Here is a 21,291-nt window from a genome sequence, read left to right on the forward strand (position 1 = left end):
TCTAGTTTCTTGAGTTCTTTGTATATTCTGGAGATCAGACCTTTGTCTGATGAGGGGTTGGTGAAGATCTTCTCCCAGTCAGAAGGCAGCCTTTTTGTCCTACTGACAGTGTCCTTTGCTTTACAGAAGCTTCCCAGTTTCAGTAGATCCCATTTATTCATTGTTTCTCTTATTGTCTGTGCTGCTGGGGTCCTACTTAGGAAGAGGCCTCCTGTGCCTAAATCTTGTAGACTACTTCCCACTTTCTCTTCTATCAGGTTCAAAGTGGACGGATTAATGTTGATGTCTTTAATCCATTTGGACTTGATTTTTGTGCATGGTGATAGATATGGATCTACTTTCATTTTTTTACAGGTTGACATCCAGTTATGCCAGCACCATTTGTTAAAGATGCTTTCCTTCTTCCATTGTATACCTTTGGCTCCCTTGTCGAAAATTAGGTGTTCATAAGTTTGTGGGTTAATATCTGGGTCTTCTATTCGATTCCATAGGTCGACTTCTCTGTTCTTATGTCAATACCAAGCTGGAGCTTTTTTTTTTTTTTTTGATTGTGATTCTTTGATAACTGCTTCTATTTCTTTAGGGATTATATGTCTATTTAAATTGTTCATCTGGTCTTGATTTAATTTTGGTATGTGGTACCTATCCAGAATATTGTCTATTTCTTTCAGATATTCCAATTTTGTAGAATAAAAGTTTTTGAAAAATGACCTAATGATTCTCCAGATTTTCTCAGTGTGTTATTATATCTCCCTATTTATTTCTTTTGGATTAATTTGCATATTCTATCTCTGCCTTTTAGTTAGTTTGAAAAAGGCACTGTCTATTTTGTTGATTTTCTCAAAGTACCAATTCTTTGTTTCATTGATTCTTTGTATTTTTTCTTTGTTTCTATTTTACTGATTTCAGCCCTCAATTTGATGGTTTCCTGTCTTCTACTCCACATGGGTGAGCCTCCTTTTTTTTTTTATTCTAGTACTTTCAGGTGTGCTGTTAAGTCACTTAGTGTGAGATATCTCCTCTTCCTTAGTGCTATGAATTTTCCTATTAGCGCTGATTTCATAGTGTTCCATAAGTTTGGGTATGTTATATGATTTGGGAGGTGATGTATGTTGTGAATATGTTTTACTGCCATTGGTTAATAAAGAAGCTGCTTTTGGCCAATGGCTTAACAGAGTAAAGCCAAGCTGAAAATGATCTAAAGATAGAGTAGCCCTAGACAGAAAGAAGCCCTGTAGCTACCGCTGGAGACACCATGCCTACACTGGAGCCTGCAGAAACTTTGCCACTAGGCCACAACCTCGTAGTGATGTACAGATTAATGGAAATGCTTTAGTTTAAGAAATAAGAGCTAGCTAGCAATACCCTTAAGTTATCGGCTAAACAGTATTACAATTAATACAGATTTCTGTGCGATTATTTTGGGAGTCTGAGCTGCAGGAAAAAGAGCAAGCAGCCTCTGACAACAATTATGCATTTATTTTCATTAAATTCTAGAAAATCTTTAACTTCTCCCTTTGTAACATGAGGGGGCCTGCTTGTTCGGATTTCTGTCCTGCCTGGCCCCCAGCTGTTTAGTCCCAGAGAAAAATCATACAGGGATCTCTGTAAGTTATTAAGCTGATTGGCCCATTAGGTCAGGCTTCTTACTGCCTAACTCTCACATATTGATTAACCCATTTTTCTGATCTATGTTAGCCATGTCGCTCAGTACCTTTTTCAGTGGGGCAGCTCACATCTTGCTGCTTCGGTGATCTGGGCAGGAGTGGGGGAATCAGCTTCCTCCTCCCTAGAATTCCTCCTGCTCTCCTTGCATCATTTCCACTTCCTGTCTGTTTTTCCCACCTATACCTCCTGCCTGGCCAATCAGCATTTATTTAAAACATGGTTGACAGAATACAGACAATTCTCCCACACCACTTCCCCCTCTTTTTTTTTTAAAAAAAGGAAAATATCCATAGTCCATATTTTGGGAATGTGGGCATAGTATTCCAGGCTACTTCCAGCTGTTTGGCAGCACAGACAATTCTCCCACACCATCCCTTTATTTTTTTCTTAATTCAAGGGTGATTCAATTAAGCATTGTTAAATTTCCATGAGTTTGTAGGCTTTCTGCAATTAGTGTTGTTGTTGAATTATAACTTTAAGCCATGCTGACCCGGTAAGATACCCCAGGTTATTCCAATTCTTTTGTATTGGTTGACTTTTGCTTTGTTACTGAATATGTGATTGGTTTTGGAGAAGATTCCATGAGTTGCTGAGAAAAAGGTATATTATTTTTTTAAATGTGATTAGACAGTCATTCAGGACTAAGAATTTACTTCCACAGCAGTCTTTGGTGAATCATGCTAAGTCTAACTGTCTCAAAGCTGACCCACACCAATCCATGCTGAGACTGACCCACATCAATGTGCCCTGAGATTGACCCACACCAATGTGCCCTGAGACTGACTCACACCACTGTACCTTGATATTGACCCACACCACTGTGCCCTGATATTGACCCATACCACTGTGTCCTGCCTGAGACTGGATGTGCCCCTAAGCTGTCAGTCCAGAAACTGATACAGACTGTTTCCCTCATTTCTTTTTTTAATTAATTAATTAATTTTTCATTCAAAAATTTCCACCTGCTTCCCTCCTCCCATTCCCCTCCCTCTTCCACACTCTATCTCCTCCCTCTCCCTCCTTAAGAGAGGGCAGGGAACCCTGCCCTGTGGGAAGTCCAAGGCCCTCCTCCCTATATCCAGGCCTAGGAAGATGTGCATCCAAACAGAATAGGATCCCAAAAAGCCAGTGTATGCAGTAGAAACAAGTTCCAGTGCCCTAATCAATGGCTTCTCAGCCCCCATTCTCAGCCACATTCAGAGAGTCCGGTTTGATCACATGCTTATTCAGTCCCGGTTCAGCTGTATTTGGTGAGCTCCCATTAGAATAGGCACACTGCCTCAGTTGGTGGACCAACCCCTAGCAGTCCAGACTTCCTTGCTTATCTTCTCCCTCCTTTTGATCTTCAACTGGACCTTGGGGGCTCAGTCTGTTGCTCTGATGAGGGTCTCTGTCTCTCTCCATCCATTGCTGGACGAAGATTTTATGGTGATATTCGAGATAATCATCAGTGTGGCTATGGGAGAAGGCCAGTTCAGGCACCCTCTCCTCTGCTGCCCAAGGACCTGGCTGGTGACATCCCCATGGACACCTGGGATCCCCTCCAGAGCCAAATCTCTTGCCAACCCTATAAGCCTATAGTTCGCAAGCCTAGAGAAGCCAAATAACAAAGTGAAGCCAAAGGAAAACATATATAGATCCTCCTGGAAATTGGAAGCATACAAGATTGCTGAGCAAAAGTTGGGAGCATGGGGTGGGGTGAGATTGGGGGAAGAGGACAGGGGGAGAGAGAAGGGAGAAAGGAAAGACTGAAGAGAGCTTGGGGGAGTAAGAGGGTGGAGATGGAGGAAGGGCAGATATAGGAGCAGGGAAGAAGATATTTACATTAAAGGAGCCATTTTAGGGTTGTTTTTCTCATTTTTGTTCTCATTACTTTTGTCTTTGGTCTTAGTGATTTCAGATAATGGTCACACCGACTTTGAGTTTCAAATGCCACTATAATCAACCATTTTGATGTTTTGATTCTTTTTATTTTTCTTTTCTTTTCTTTCTTTCTTTCCTTCCTTCTTTCTTTCTTTCTTTCTTTTTTTTAACCTGGATTAAGTACAGGTAATAATCTCTGCTCCTCACATGGGTCACCATTGTATTAGGGAACACATCCCCATCTCTTTCCTGATTTTCTTCCAGCAGACACAGATTTGGAAAAGACAGTTTAAACATAACAAATAATAAAACTAACAGATGATTCTCCTGTACTGTTTATTTCACAGTTATTTATAATTCTTAATCATTAATGAAATAAATTCAGAAATAAGTAAACAGCTTATCTATCCCAGACTTTTAAAATTGTCTGAATCAACCAAAACCAAAATACACACACACACACACACACACACACACACACACACACACAGACACACACACACATGGGGAGTGAAGGAGGGAGAGGGGAGTAAGAAAAGATTTTTATTTTCTTTGAAATTAAAAGTGGATTGAAAACAAAAATGTGTCTCAAGTTAATAGGCATCAATTGTAATAATTTTGTTATAATTATATTTTAAATAATCAAGACATTTATCAAAATCCATCCCGTTAATTGTAAGAGAAATTTTATTCAGATACAAGTAAGAGTGACTTTTTAACAAATACCAGTCTTTCCTTGGAAACTAGACATTGGGGTAAATGAAGAGACTGAGCAAAAGTAGTAGGACAAATAGCTGTGGTCTATGTTTTGTAATAGATTAAAACCGTGGGAACAATCTTCACCACCATATAGGCAGATTGAAGCAAGACCTTTTGGCCCCACTGTTTCCTGGGCTGTTCATAGACGGCTCTGGTACAGCAGGCTGTGGTAGTCATCTTTTTCCACGAGGAGAGGTTGCCTTTCTTCCTGGAGCTGCTTCCTCTTGTGAGGACGACAGCACAGCCGACTGCTGAGCCCTGTCAGAGCTGCAGCGACAACAGCTCCTACCAGTGCTGCCCCGAGGAGCCATGGCCAGATCCTAGTAGCCTGCTCCAAGTAGGGCTCGATATAACTTCTGAAAAATCCCGGGTCTGAAATAGAGAGAGACAGTGCAGTTTTTAACAACATGACCATCACCATTAGTAGCATTTTGGTACTTTGAAGTCAGACGCTTGTGTTTGAATGTAAGCTCCTTAGCTTACAAAATGAAAGAGCTTGGGGAACATTTCCTCATTAGAAAGGAAGAAAGGTAGGCTACTGCTTCAGTTCCTGACTCTAGGTTAGAGCCTGGGTTCCCTCTGTGATTTCCCTTCATGGTGAACTGCTTCCTGATAGTGTAAGATAAAATTAATCGGTTCCTGCCCCAGTTGCCTTTGGCCCTGGTGTTTATGTCAACAACAGAAAAGCAAACTAAGATGCTTTATGCTTAAGTGCTTTCAATTTTTACTTATATTGTTTATCCTGTTTGTTAGTTTATTCTAGCATTTTTTTCTTCAGATCATTTCAAGTGTTCTCACTGTTCATTATCACCAAGGCAGCATCTTCAAACATACTTTCTGTGTTTCCAAAGCAAAATCTTCATATTTCTTTCCTTATTATCCACTGTTGATCATTAGCAGAGTAGTTTTTAATATTTTTAGTGTCAAAGTTTTCGAGTAAAATCAATTTACTCAATTATTTATTTATTATTCTTGCCACACATATCTTTCAAATTGTTTCATACCTTGCCATTTGCAATGTATTTTCTCATTATCCACAGAACAAACACATAATATATTTTGGAGTCATTAATTACCCTAAATTAAGCCTTTATAGTTTAGAAAGATTGTGTGTGTGTGTATCTTTCAAAATGTGTTTGAAGATGATGCTTTGGTGATAATGAACACTGAGATCACTTGAAATCATCTGAAAAAATATTGAAATAAGAAATATATAAATTTATATATGCATGTATACATGATATACATATATGTATAATAAACAATATGTATATACATATTGTATAATAGTATGTATAATAAACATAGTGTTGTAGTGGTTTAAGTGAAAACTGGCCCCCATAGGCTCAAGTATTTGAACACCTTGGTTAGAGTTGGTACACAATTTGTAGGAAGTTAAGGAACCTTTAGGATTTGAGCTTTGCTGGAATAAATATTCCACTTTAATTATTCATAGCCTCATCCCATTTTCAGTTCTTGCTTGTTGCTTTCTGTGTGCAATTGAAAAGTTGAGATATGATCTACAGCTTACTGGCTAAGCCATCTGCTGCTATACATTCCCAACCATTGTGGGCATAAAGACTTCTGGATCCAAACCAAAAAACAAAGAAACAGACAAACAGAAATACAGCACCCTTTCTTTGATATTTCTGACCCTACCTTTTAATCAGTTCATACTGAAAGAAAAATCACTTGTTACTCAAGTTTTAAAATACCACTAAATTTGAATTCAAGAGAAAATGTTTGACAAGTTCATATATTAGCTGCTCTTAACAACAGAATACTTTAATTATCCACATGAATACCTGGTTGATGAATAATGATCCTTTTGAACTAAATTATTTTAAAGAATTTTAAAGATGTTTTCTAGAAATCTTGAAGTTTAGCGATGAATAGAGATAAATTTTAAATACTTTGAATGCACAAAAGAAATAATACTAAAGAATAATTCATAAGATAAAAAGTAAGCAACTGCATGTGCTCTTATTTAGTTAAAACCAAATTTCTCTAAAGTTAACTACTTAAATTCACAGCTGCATGAAAAGACAGGAAAAAAGTAAAGCATTTCAAATTAATTTTATTCATTTTAATGTAGTTAGGATAAATATATTTCACCTTCTAATGGAAGTTTTTTCCCTCCTCATCTTTCCCACTCAAGAAAGCTTGTTACCTTTGCCTTAACCATGTGGACTTGATGTGGGATTCCATCACAGAGGATGATGCAGGGTATATGCGTGGATAATACAAAAAGAAACTACCATGGAATGATGGAAAGATAACTCCAGAGATACTCAGTACGTTTATTTACTGTTTGCTGATTACTAGCTTTGTAATTTAGAGATAGTGATTTGTCTTTATGTTTCTCAATTTGCCATCTTATAAAACACAATATACATCAGCAGAAACTGTAATTCTAAAGATTACTCAGATAACAGTGGGCATGTTGATGGCTCACTCATATTGATTTATGGGCCAGGTATCTGCTTGGATACCTATCCAAGCCTTTATATCCCATGGCCCTGAGAAATACTTAACCCTGCCTCCTAGCTCATCTTTCTACTACATAACAAAGTTATAGTCTTCCCCTTATGTCTGGGCCTTCTCCTTTTATTCTCCAATATAACAGTGAATTGTACTACAATTTATTTGTTTTACAGGGCAAAAGTTTCAAGAGTCCTATAATCTCCTTTTTATTCACACGGTATACAACTGATTTGCTAATCTCTATGAATGTTGTTCTCAAAGTATAATGAAGAATAATTCCATGCAAAACCCTTAGGTCCCATTCATTAAAAGCACACAAATTGTGTTAACTTTTATGAAATGTCTCAATATTTTCAATGCCATTTTCTTTGTTCATATCACTCAATAGAAGAATTTAATATTCCAAAAAGACATTTATTTTCTTTGCTTTTTTATTCTTTCAAGTTAGAATGTTTTTTTTTTTGTCCTTTTCTATCTTCAAACTGCCTAGCAATCCTCAAACAGTGTCAAAGGTGGACTATGCCCAGATCACTGCTGCTCTATCTGGACTGCTAAGAATTTGCTCTTGATTGAGTCCTCATACTTCCTTCCATAATTAGTTGGCCTTCAGAATTGGATTTGATGCTTACTGATATCCAGACTATACTAGTCATTTCAAGGGAACTACAGTTGGTCATAAGAACTAGGGGTTAGTAAAGTTCACACATCTGTCCATCATTTCCTTTTCTAGTCATCTATTCATAGTTTATTAATTGTTCTTCAATGTGCCAAAATAATAGTGCTTCTCGAATATCTCTTACCCTTAAATCATTTGCAGTTTTACATTGTTTTCTTCTAGTCTTCATATACTACATAAAGGCGAGTGTAAGTGTAGTGCCAAAATCACATTTCTCCATATATTGGTATTTAACATGCAAGAACTCACTTAAACTCTGTAACACTGATATTTTCACCTTCTTTTATGAAAAATAATACTTATATAATAATTAACAAATTAAATACACAAATAATACATGGAGTTACGGTTTAAACATAAAGTGTTTGCTCCACCACCAAAAGACGGATGTTCAAAGGACTTAACTGCCAGCTAATAGGTTTGGCAATTGTATCATGAGGATTCTGGCTACATCAGTCAATTAATCAATAATGAATTTACAATATAATGGGAATAATTAGTAGGTACTTGAAAGTAGGGGTGAGGCTTGATTGAAGGAGATAAGTCATTGGAAGTTTGCCTTTGAAGAAAGACTGCATCTTAGACATGAGTCCCTCTTTCTCTCTACTACATATGTCTAACCTGATACTTCTATCTTGCCTCAGGCCAAAACCAATTGAACCTGTCAATAATGATCTGAAACCTATTGATCCAAGAGAAAAAAATAATTTCTTTAGGCTGTCTTTCTCAATCCTTTGTCACTGTAACAATCAGGTAGACTAGAATAATATGTAGTTTCTGCATGGAATAGGCTTTCCTTATTACCTATTTCTTGTTTGTCAAAAAGATATCATATTTCTACATAGGAATATCAAAGCTCAGAACTAATTCCAGTCCTAAGGATTTTAACCAAAGGCACAGTAATTGGCGATTCAAAGTATTATGACTCTCATGATTAGTTAGTATTGAAAGTTTTCATCATTGTATTGGTAATTCTACCAAGAGTCTCCCAGTGCCTAGTATAGATATTCCAGTGTTAGATCATAAAGTGCTTATTTGTATCATACTGTTTGCGCAGAATTCTTTAACATAGTTCAGAAAAGTCATTGAGTTATTCTGATCTAAATATATAACATGAATGAACTGTAATTCAGGGAATTGAAACAATATTTCTAGGTTATAAAAGAGCTAGCTGATAGAATTATGGCTAAAAGGCATCCTAAGAGCTTACTTGTACAAAGTGCCTTATAACAGATGGAAAGTTATAAAGTTAGGAATCCTCAGAATTACATCTATAAATGACAATAAATTGGTATAATATCGATTCTTAAGAAATTTTGGAAAAAACACTACATACAATTAGTATGATTTTACTATCAAAAAGAGTTTCGTCATATAGGAGTGCACAGTTCATCCGAAGAGAACTGAGCCTAACCTGGCTCCTGAAGGTAGCTGTAGTCATATCCCAGATCCTTGGATGAAATGAAGAAATCACCATTTCTATACAGTGGTATGAAAGGAACCATGTAGGATTCTCTGTTGTGGCCGATGGGTGCATTGGCTTCTGGGTAAACTTCTAGCAGAGGACGGTGTCTTCGGAGCCATTGTTCAAAAATACTGTGGAAGGAAGTGGTTTCATACTCAATAACATTTTAAATTCTTAAAAGGCAATTATTAATATCCCAAAGACTTGAATAAATGCTTACTATCTTCAAACTATAGCAAGTTACTTTCATATCCTGAAGAAGGTCACTCATCAGAAATAATTGTGAGAATAACTTTATGTTTTTCTTTATGAAAAGAATTAAACTTTTATGGACAGTTTAGAACCTTCAGAATGCAACTTTGGGTTGCATAAATTTAGTCAGTCATAAGTTAAATATAAGTTTTTACAAATGCAAGGAGAGTCAAAGGGAAAAATATAAAACTAAGTTGACAAAAAAACTAGAATTTATTCACTTTTTGTTTGTGATGGTTGTTTCAACCTTGGGGAAAAAAGTCATTTTTTTTTCCTGAGGCAGAGCCTTCCTTCAATGATACAAGGTGAAGCAGCTCATTTCCAGCTTTTCCTAAAGCTCTTATGTGATCATCTTTTTACTATGCAGACATTAAAACAAAATTATCCCGGAAATGGGAAACAGTGACACAAAGAGACAAGGACAATGGGAATCCATCTGTGTAGTGAGCAATGACAGTCTTTGAAACATCATCAATCTTTCATGGGCAGCAAAACTAGTTTTACCATGAAAGAAATATGTTCTGCACTATTCTGTTTTCTAGAATCGTTGCTCTGATGTATGTAGATGTTGCCCCTTTTGCTTTCATTTCTCTCTGAGTTTGTTTCACAATAGTTCTGTGAGCAAGCTAAAGTCCTTTCGGCAAACTTTGCTATTAAAATGAGGCAATGTTAGTTTCTGTTCGGCACAATTAAAACTGGCATTAATGCTAAAAAATGTGAATCAAAAGATTGAATAAAAATGAATTAAAATTCACCACTGATAGAATTTAGAATATAGAATATAGAGTATTTATAGAAAGTTGTAGAGAGCTGCGTAATGCCACGCCTTAAAGATGGCACTGGTTTCTGCCTTCCACCTTCCCGATGGTGAGTGCTCTTAGTCGTGAACAACTCCACATATGGCTAATGCTAAGGATCTGACTTGCTTCCGCGTTTCTGGACTTATCTGCATTTCCCATGTGGCTTGCTGGGGTTGGGTACCCAGAGGTTATTTAAGCTGTGGACTGGCTTTCCCTGGGGCAAGAGGTCAGAAGATGATTCAAGGTTCCTGAATAAACCGCAGTTATAAGAGTCTGGTGTTATGATAGCCTATGCTGGAGAGGATGTGGAGAGAGGGGAACTCTCATCTATTGTTGGTGGGAATGCAAACTTGTGCAGCCACTGTGGAAATCAGTGTGGCAGTTTCTCAGGAAACTGGGAGTCAACCTCCCTCAAGACCCAGCAATTCCACTCTTGGGAATATACCCAAGAGATGCCCTATCATACCACAAAAGCATTTGTTCAACTATGTTCATAGCAGCACTATTTGTAATAGCCAGAACCTGGAAACAACCTAGGTGCCCCTCAATAGAAGAATGGTTAAAAAAGGTGTGGAGCATATATACATTAGAGTTTTACTCAGCAGTAAAAACAATGACATCTTGAATTTTGCATGCAAATGGATGGAAATAGAAAACGCTTTACTGAGTGAGGTAACCCAGACCCAAAAAGAGGAATATGGTATGTATTCACTCATAAGTGGATTCTAGCCATAATTAAAGGTCTCTGAGCCTATTATTCGTGATCCTAGAGAAGCTAAATAAGAAGGTGAACCTGAAGAAAATCATATAGTTATCCTCCTGGAGATTGGAAGTAGACAAGAGTGCCAGGCAACCTTGTGTGCATGGGGGGTGGGAGGATTGTTGGAAGGGGAGAGGGTTAGAGAGAAGGGAGTAGGGGAGGAATGGGGAAAGCTCGGGGGAATTGGGATGGGGGGGAGGGAGGAAGGATGGATATGGGAGCAGGGAAGTATATATCTCAACTAAAGGAGTCATTTTAGGGTTTACAAGAGATTTGATTCTAGAGGGGATCCCAGGTCCAAGGAGAGATCCCCAGATTGTTCTCTGGACAGAGGAGAGGGTGCCTGAATCGGCCTTGGCCCATAACCATACTGATGAATATTTTGCATATTACCATAGAACCTTCATCTGGCGATGGATGGAGATAGAGATAGAGACCCACATTGGAACACTGGACTTAACTCCCTAGGTCCAAACGAGAAGCAGAAGGAAAGAGAACGTGAGCAAGGAAGACAAGATCAGAGGGAACCTTCATCCGTTGATGGATGGAGATTGAGACAGAGACCCACATTGAAGCACTGGACTGAGCCCCCAAGGTCTAAAGGAGGAGCAGAAGGAGGGAGAACATGAACAAGAAATGCAGGACCGTGAGGAATGCGTTCACCCACTGATACAAGGGGACTGATCTAATGAGAGTTCACCAAGGCCAGTTGGACTGGGACCGAAGGAGCACGTGATCCAACCAGATTCTATGAATGTGGCCGGATTCTCTGAATGTGGCTGGCATTGGGACTTTCCGAAAAGCCATTTACAATGGCACTGGGACTTGTTTCCTCTGCATATACTGGGTTTTTGGGATCCAGTCTGTTTGGATGCTCACCTTCCTGGACCTGGAGGGAGGGGGGAGGAACTTGAACTTCCCACGGGACAGGAAACCCTGACTGCTCTGGGGGATGGAGAGGGAGGACGAGAGGGAGTGGGGGTAGTGGGCGGGTGTTGGGAGGAGGGGCGGAAATGGAAGCTTTTATAAATTAATAAACTTTTATAAATTAAAAAAAAGAAGAGTCTGGTGTTGCGTCTTCCTTGCTGGCGAGGCAGGCGTGACAGAAAGTCTTTTAAAGAATGGCAAAAAATAATTTATGTTACTAGACTGATTAAGATGGAATGAGCAAGAGATCTAGATTTCATGAATTCTCCTTGAGCAATATTATGGTGATATTTAATTTACGTTTTAATAAATAAAACTTGTCTGAAAAATCAGAGGACAAAACTAAACCAATAGATGCAAGGCAATGGTAACTCACACGTTTAATCCTAGCATTTGGGAGATAGAGGGAGGTGAATCTCTGAGTTCAAGGCCGCCCTGGGCTATAAAGATCAATACAGAAATAGATCCAGGTGGTGGTCACTCACACCTTTAATCTCAGTACTAGGGAGTCACATGCCTTTAATCCCAGCACTAAAGGGGAATATAAAACAGGAGAAGGCAGAGGTTCATAGCTCAGTCTGCAATCTCCCAGCCTTGGCAGAAGTAAGACATTTCTAGTGGCTTGACTATTTTGCTTTTCTGATCTTCAGCTCAACCTCCAATATCTGTCTCTGGGTTTTTATTATTCATGCTACAAAATAGTTTTGGGGTTTAACCACTCATGAATTTATATATACAAAAAGTACTGGGTATGTTGGAGACATGGTCACCTCATCCTCACGATTCAAAAGATTCAAAGTTCAATGTGTTGATGTTTTTATGAAAGCGTCAAATAAATAAATTACTGATAATTTTAAATTTTAAGTTAGGAAATCAGAAGTTAGTTAATGGTAAAGAGTAAATTATATAAAAGGAACAAATAAACTTTTACTGTCTAAAATACACAAAAATAACACGAAAACCTAAATAGAATAAGCATAATAATACTTTTTTTGTTCACTTGGAATCAGGACTTCAATCACTAGTTTGTTCTAAAATCTATTAGATTTTACCTGTACAATAATTAACAGTCAGAAGGTCATTGGTAAACATGAAAATAAGGTCCATGAATACCAAGTTTTTTCTAATTTTGATTTGTTATTAAATATTTATTGAGCGTCTATTGTAGGTCAACTTCATTTTCTTCTACAAAATGACCATTTCTATGGCATGAATATGCTGTGCAGATTAAAACAGCACCAGTCACATAGGAGTTTGTTAAATGGCAGCATCTTCCCTGTGACCCCTCCTGCTCACCTTCTTTATTATTACCAATATACTAGGAAAACTTTACAACTGATGAGAGAAATGAAATAGTCGATGAAAGAAATATTAAGGCCAAGTGCTTGAAGCAAATTCTCTCATGATTGTTAGTCTTCTGGTAGGCAGAATTCGGAACGTGGAGGCTTCTAAAACATTGATTTTGTTTGGCTCTCAGATTTCTCAACTTAAAAAAATTATAACTGGCTTAAAAAGAAGCACAAAATTCTAAGGTTATGAACACTTTTAATATTAACTTGACTATTACCTTCCAAAGAATCTTATTTTTTAATGACATGCAATTTAGAAAATACAAACAAACCAAAAAAATATTTCACATGTAATTGCTTTATATCTGGTTATCGAGGTGTGTACATATAATGTTCCATATATACTTGACCCCAAATGAATATTGTACATTAATTTTTATATATAAGTAAGTTATTTGCTTAAATCCATATGTCTTTCAACTACTAAATGTATTTTCAGTCACAAGGAGAATCTTTGACATTTTTCAACCCCCTCTAGACTCTGATATAGGAACAGGACACTATGCAGTGCATCACTAGGCTGAGACTGGAGATAAAATCTGTACCTTATGTCAATTGAGAAAAATTACTATTATAGTTTAATTTATAAATAATTTTATTTATACCAAGAAATGAAAACAAAGCTTTTACCTAAATAGGACAAGAACATCAATCCTTAGCACCAGATTTAATGAATGAGATCATTAATTTCCTTATTATCTTATCAACCTTTGGAAATGAAGATATTCGTCTTGATTAAAATCTCTAGTGGTAGTTCTCATCGACAGTAAATTTCATCAGACTGTGTCTAGAATGTCTCCCATTGAAATACTAATAGTAAATTGGATAACCACACTGACAGTTTGGGGGAAAATCTTGTTGAAAATTCATTTTAAATGAATCTGGATAGATTTCTGAAAGTCTGGGAGACAGACAGATAGGCATTGCCAAATTAGGAAAAAAACTAATCATAACAATATGGAATGATCTGCTTCATAGATAAACCCAACTGTAGTGCAAATAATAAAAATTCAGAGGCGGATATTGGGGTTCAAGCTGAAAGATCAGAGAAACAAAGCAGTCAAGCCACTGGAGAGCTCTTACCCCTATGAAATCTTCAGACTGAAAAGAGAGCGAGTTCCTGTCTCTTCCCACCTCATATTTCTCTCTAGCGCTGCCATTAAAGGCCTGCACCACCACTGTCCATCCTCTATGGCTAACTAGTATGGCTGCTGGGATTAAAGTTATCTGCCACCACTGTCTGACCTGATTGGCTGACTAGCGTGGCTAACTTTGCACTCTGATCTTCAGGTAAGCTTTATTTGTTAGATCATGAATAAAATATCACTACACCTAACATAGAATATTTAGTTCCAAGTCTGATATGAAGTCCTTGGTCAGTCTTGTCTATGTCATCATAAGACAAAGTGTAAAATTTGCTGCTTCTTTTGACCCCATATGAAAATCCAGGCTTCAGTGCAAATTGATGACCGTAAAGCTGTCAATATACTTGCATCCTAAAGAATATAGCTAAAATATGCTCACTAGAAGCCAATGCAGCTGGATTCATGAAACGGTAGCAACATCTAAACACATTCAGGACCCCCCTGTGACTTATTCTAGGCTGGGTGATAGTGATAAACTTCTGAGGCAGGAGACCCAGGGGAATTACATCATACTTTATAAATTTTCATCCAGGAATTCTGGAAGATTTTGAGAAGTTCCAAGATACTTGTCTGACTGTTTCTGCTGACAGAAAGCAATCACCGTGAAATATATTGACAACACTTTCCAATTAAGTGTAACTTCCAAAATGTGTTTTCTCTGAAGAAAGATATTTCTCCCAGTCTACCCTCTGTTCTCGTCTCATTCCATAGGAAAGGAGGAACAAGGACCTAAGGCATCCAGAAAATGTATTTACAGTGCTACAGCAAGGTGTAGGAGAATGGATAGGGTGAAAAAGGGTTGTAGAAATGTGTTTGTAGTTCATAGCACCCACACATTAGTGCACTAAAAGTCATACATTTTCACAATACTTTATATGATTTCTTGACTCTCATTCTGTACCATCACACCAACAAAAGTACAATGTCAAAACTGTGTGTTTCACCTAGAGGAACTGCATTGTACTGAGGAACAACACAGAGGTTCTTAAGGAAAGTATACAGGAAGTCCACAATTGAGAGAAGAGATGAAGGCAAAGTTACAAGGGAAATTGGAAGCTTTACTAACTACAACTACAGTTAAACAATTTAACTTATTTAGATGTCTCAAAAAATTAACACGATTATCCACACTAACTGTGTATTTACCTCAGATCCTACAATTAAATAAAAGCAAATATTAAAGTACATCAAAATTTAGAAAATGTCTGAGGAGATCAAGTAATCATCAGAATCTCAAATATCATGTATACTTTTGGGATTATCAAATATTGGATTCAAATCTATATTAATATGCTGTGTTAACATGGAAATATATAATCCACAAGAAAGAATGAAATATGTAAACAAATATTCAAACTCTAATAAAGAATCAAAGGCAGAATCAGAATTTAAAAAATTGTCCTTCAAGAGAAATGAAGGATGTCTAAATGAATTGATTAATCAAGTTAACATAGTTGAGGAATAAATTAGCAAACTTAAAGACGATTAAATAGAAACTTCATAAACAAAGATGTAAAAGAATGAGAAGAATCAAAAAAAGAAAGGAGGAGGAAAAAAGTGGAAAAAAATCAAAACAAATGTCACCAAATGAGGATTGTTGGATAATTTTAAGAAATAGCATAATCATAATTGTAATATAAGAATACAAAGATGAACAAAACAGATTATATACTCCAATAAAATATCTTGAACTTTTAGGAGGAAGAGGAAATTTATACATCCAGTGAATATGAATACCTTATAGTGACATGGAGTAAGGAATGATGAAATAAATAACTATTATAACACTTATACACACACATATGCACTCACAATGTGGGGGGTGAGAGAGAGAATATTTCAGAAAGACAGAGTAACCAACTGAAATTTTTCTCAACTGTTAAACAATTTAAAATTAAAATATTAAGTAGCATTGTCTTATAATCAAAAATATAAAATAAATTATGTTTAACTAATATAAATGAATAAATTTGGGCTATATATATATTTGCCATATGAAATACTCTAAAATAGTTATAGAAGTGCCAGCAAGCAGGTAATAACCAACAACTTTGAATTATATAATGTCTTCCAGATTACTCAGAAGAGATGAATTCATGACTGTGAAACACTGACATTAGAAGTCTAAAGTTGTGTATGTGCATGTGTGTGTATTTTCATAATTGGAATTCAACTTTCCTCCTGTGCCATGTGGACCCTGAGTCCAGTACAGAGTAGTAGGTTGCAGAAATGAACAGTGACACGGGATTTTCTGATGAGTATCTTAATATTCTTTCCATAAGTTATCTTGTGTGTATCTGTGAGGTGACTCCCAAATGCTGAGCATTTTCTAGACAATTCACATCCACAGTAAGTAGGTGTGCATGGAAGGAATTAAGGAAAAGAATTACATTACATTCTATTGAAAGAAGGAATACCCTATGGGATGAAGGGATGAGAAGAAAATATTTGTATTATAGCTTGTGAGCAAGGAAATAAGCTGGAAGTATGAAAATCTGGTTTCAGACTCTCCACATTATTTTTACTGTGAAAAACAAGAAATTATTTGCCTACCTTTAGTTTTCTTAGCTGTAAAGTGTGGCTTAATAAGAAATTTAAAGGTTTGTGAGACATCAATTAACTAGATATGCAATGCACCCTAGACAGTCCACTAGGCACCCAAACTGATTAGTCGTGGTTATTTTCTTTATATAGAATAAACCACTCCTCCTTTACTAAACACAAAAGTCAATATTAATATCTTTGAAATAGATATTCTACATTTTGAATTTGGTGCTGTATTTTATATATCATTGACAAGATGAATATTCTAAAAAATAGCTTTGCATACATTTTATTTTTTGCATTCACTAATGATAAGAAACTTTAAAAACACTTTATTATTCATAAGTACCTATAATGCATTTATATCAACTCTACCTTCCATTCTCAGTCTTCCAATTTCTCTTATATCAACTCTACCTTCCATTCTCAGTCTTCCAATTTCTCCTAATCCCTTCCTCACTTCTCTCCCACTTTCCTGTTTTCTCTCTCACCATCCCTCCCTCTGTCTCACTCCTCTCTTAATACCTACTGAATTCATTTAGTACTGCTTATACATGCATGGGTATGGAGTCACCTACTGAAGTGTCAGTAAACTTTTAGGCCCCCAGAAAATTAACTATTAAGCAAGCTAAAAAATACTTTTAAGTGCATTTAAAAAACTGTAGAGAGGCCTGGCAAATCATCCAGTCAGTATAGTATTTGCTATGCAAATATGATGGCCTGAGTCGAGATTCCCAGCATCCACACAAAAGGAGAGTCATCTATGCATATTAAAAAAATCTAGGAATAAGGTGAGCCCCTGGTCTCAGACTCAAGTATATTTATCTCTTGTCTTCTAAGACCCTTTCTTAAGACTTGCTGTCTATCTAGTCTTACCAATTGACAATATCCAACCATGTTTGATTTGAAACCTTCTCTCAGAAATGAGATAGGGGAACATGTCCAGTGCTAATCTTTGATCTCCTATACATGAGCACAGCTTAAACACACACACACACACACACACACACACACACACACACACACACAAACATTCACACATACCACACACAGGGGGAGGGGGATGACAGAAAGAATGAGAAAGAGAGAGAGAAAGTAAAAATTTTAGTGCGATCAAATTTTAGAGGATTGTGAAGGATTTATGAAGGATCCTAAAGCTGCAAGATTAGATTCAGAGTCTTTAATAATAAATACCTGTAGGAACTTGGAAAAACTACTTAACCCGTGCCAATGTCAGTTTTATTTTCTGTAAAATAGAAACACTATAACAGTATGAGATAAATCATTTCACCCAGAAAACTCATATAGTGAAGCAAATCCTAATACCTTGGTGAGTACATTTGTAAATGAGATCTTTAAGGAGATGATACACTTAAGATGAAGTTATGAGACTAGCGTGGTCCAATGGAAGACCTCAGGAGAATGGTAGATTTAGATGGAGATAGGGTCGGGGATACTTTATGAAGACACAGGAAGATCTTCTGGCCACACAAAAAAGTAATTAGAAAAAAACAGCTCTGTTATCACTATGCTCTCAGACTTATAGCCTCCAGGATTCTAAGAAGGAAGGAGAATAATTCATAAAATAACAGATTACTGATATTGATGTTGGCATTAGCATTATAATTTGATTTTGAGCTGTTCTTCCCCGGGCTTTCTAATTTATATGCTTTTCTACTATATCTTTATTCCTTCAAGGCTTAGGCCAAATACCACTTCTATGAGAACTTCAACAAAGATTAATTTTTTGTCTTTTGATTATCATATTGTTAGAATTTTTGAGTGTGTGTTTGATACCAAAAATTCCCTCAAGTTTTTTCTGAGTTCTTTGTCTATTATCAAGTGTTCAGAATTCACTAAAAGCAATCTTGTCACCTCACTCATTCTTATATACCATATACTTACCATAGGGCTTACTTACAAACCAGACATTGTGATTACAATCATTCATACTGACACATAAATTTTACAGGCAATTTATAGGAACTATTCAGTTAATTGGAAAACCCACAATTTTACCAAATTCTTAAAGTTGTGTACAAATTGACTATTTTAAGAATTGACTTTATAAAATTATTTTTACATACCAGCTACAGTTTCCCCTTCCTCCTTTCCTCTCCCCTCCTTTTTAATACCCCCACCCCCACCCCTGACCCATGCATCCACTCCTCAGAAAGGGTAAGGCCTCCCCCTCCATTGGGGAGTTAACAAAGCCTGGTCTGGCATAACAAGTTGAGGCAGGAACAGGCTCCTCCCCACTGCTTCAAGGCTGATAAAAGCATCCCCCCATAGGTATTGAGTTCCAAGAAGCCATCTCATGCATCAGAGACATATCCTGGTCCCATTGTTAGGGTCCGCACAAACAGACCAAGTTTCACAAGTGCCAGCCACATGCAGAGGGCCTAGGCTCCTTGCAAATCCCTGACTGTCCATCAGGAGTCTGTGAGCTACCACAAGCTCAGGTCAGCTGTCTCTGTGGGTTTCCCATCAGGATCTTGATGCCCCTGCTCATTAATCCCTCCTCACTCTCTTCAGCTGGACTCCCAGAGTATGGTCCAGTTCTTGGCTGTAGGTTTGAGAAATGACTTCTAGAAATCTTGCAGTGTGATAGAAAAAAGAAAAGATATCCCAAGGAGACTGTCACTCAGGCGTAATTGACCCCAGGACTTTGTAGTAGCTCAGAACTAAAATGAAATGTATATTCCAGTATATGTACTAATAACAGATAGTAGTGGGTCTTGCAAGTAAGCAACTGAATCTAAATAGTACTGTGAAGCTAGGAGTTGTCAATGGAGGAGTTTAGGAGTTTAGTGACAGACACATTTAACTAATATAGAAGTAGATGAGGAGTCAAGTTTGGGGGTCTAAAGGGAGTGAACATGTACTGAATATGCCATCTATTTGAATGGAGACTACTGGGAGGAGGTGGAGCCTCTGTCGGTGAGGAAAATAACAGCATCTCATTGGTTCTATTTTCTAATGTCCCGCTAATGACAGAATCCACTGGGGGGTATTCAGAAAGTATCACTGAAAACAACTCTTTTGAAAAGAAGTCACAGTTGAGAAGGATAGAGTGCCAGGAATGGCTAACTTTAAATGAAACATGAATAAAGGAAAAATGAAATTCAAATGATCCCAACATCAATTGACCACCATTTTAAGTGCATACATTAAAACTGTTTAACTTAAATAATGAAAGTGAAAAGCAATCCTTAAGGAATAGAAAAGAATTAAGATAAAATTAAAATCATTTAAACTAATGAATAAGTTTGGAGGAACTGAACATAAGAGTTGAAAGAAGATGTAAGAAAGAAGTTCAAGTAATAAAGGCAGTCAGGACCACAGTTCCAGTCACCCTGGAGGTCGCTTAGTGTTCCCCGGGGTCTCTTGGTGCTACTGGGTGTTGCTCTACTGGGTGTTGCTCTGCAATCCCAGAGGTCTTTCGGGAATGCTCCTATGGAGGTTGCTTGCTTAGGACTGCTGTCACCGAGGTTACTGCCTGGGCCTACTCTGACAGAGGTCACTGGCTCAGGCCTGCTCCCTCAAACGTCCCTGACTCTCGCCCGGTTCAGCAGAAATCTTTGGCTTGAGCCTGCACCCTCAGAAGTCCCTCTCTTGTATCTGTTCCTGTGGAGGTCACTGCCTTGTGTCTACTCAGGTGGATGTCGCTAGCTCAGGCCTATTTCCACGTATGTCCCTGGCTCTGATAACAACTTATGCTGGAGACGATGTAGGTGAAGGGAAAACTCCTCCAGTGTTGGTAGGAGTGCAACCTGCTACAGCTGCTTTGGATATCAGTATGGTGATTTCACAGAAAATTTGGAAACAACCTACTTCAAGACCCAGCAATACCACTTTGGGGTTTTTACCCAAAGGCTGCTCAATTGTATCACAAGGACATGTGCTCAATTATGTTCATAGCAGCATTGTTTGTCATAGCCAGAACCTGGAAACAACCTAAATGACCCTTGATCAAAAAATGGATAAAGAAAATGTGGTACATTTACACAATGAAATACTACACAGCAGAAAAAAGTAATGACATCTTGAGATTTGCAGGCAAATGGATGAAGCTAGGAAACATCATATTGGTGAGGAAACCCAGACCCAGAAAGACAAATATCATATGTACTCATTCATAAGTGCCTTTCGAGATAAAGCAAAATAAAACACCGGTCTACAATTCACAATCCCAGAGAACCTAGACAACAATGAGAACCTAAGAGAGACATACATGATTCTAATCTACATGGGAAGTAGAAAAAAGACAAGATCTCCTGAGTAAATAGGAGGCATGGGGACCATGGGAGGGGAAGAATGGGAGGGGAGGAGCAAAAAATATATAGCTCAATAAAATCAATTTAAAAAAGAAAAAAAGAAGTAAAGGCAGTGAAGTTCTAATTTTCCTTCCCCGTAGACAATTAAGCTTATCTTTAGGGGGTAAACCCTGCACTGTGGACTATTAGGAAGGGAAGGGATGTGCAACTAAACTGAAAGATTTTTGTAGTTGGCAGAAACTAATTTCAAATCAGATTGTACTCATGAAGCAATGCTAGACAGTGAGACTCAACGAGACGGTGTCATAAGAAGCTGGTCTCT

At 37.3% G+C, this 21,291-nt stretch overlaps 1 protein-coding gene across 1 annotated transcript in view; it reads right to left on the minus strand.

Moving 5' to 3' along the window:
* Positions 1-4,060: 4,060 nt before the first annotated feature.
* Tyr (tyrosinase) overlaps positions 4,061-21,291 on the minus strand; it is a 48,063-nt gene continuing 30,832 nt past the window's right edge. The window contains exons 4-5 of the mRNA XM_048435347.3: positions 8,865-9,046; positions 4,061-4,662 (exon numbers count right to left, since the gene is read on the minus strand). Of these exons, the coding sequence (XP_048291304.3) occupies positions 4,430-4,662; positions 8,865-9,046 (415 nt within the window). The 3' untranslated portion in view covers positions 4,061-4,429. The remainder of the gene's footprint in view (positions 4,663-8,864; positions 9,047-21,291) is intronic.

Source organism: Myodes glareolus, chromosome 24 (assembly GCF_982192425.1).
Source record: "Myodes glareolus chromosome 24, mMyoGla1.1, whole genome shotgun sequence".
Classification (NCBI taxonomy): domain Eukaryota; kingdom Metazoa; phylum Chordata; class Mammalia; order Rodentia; family Cricetidae; genus Myodes; species Myodes glareolus.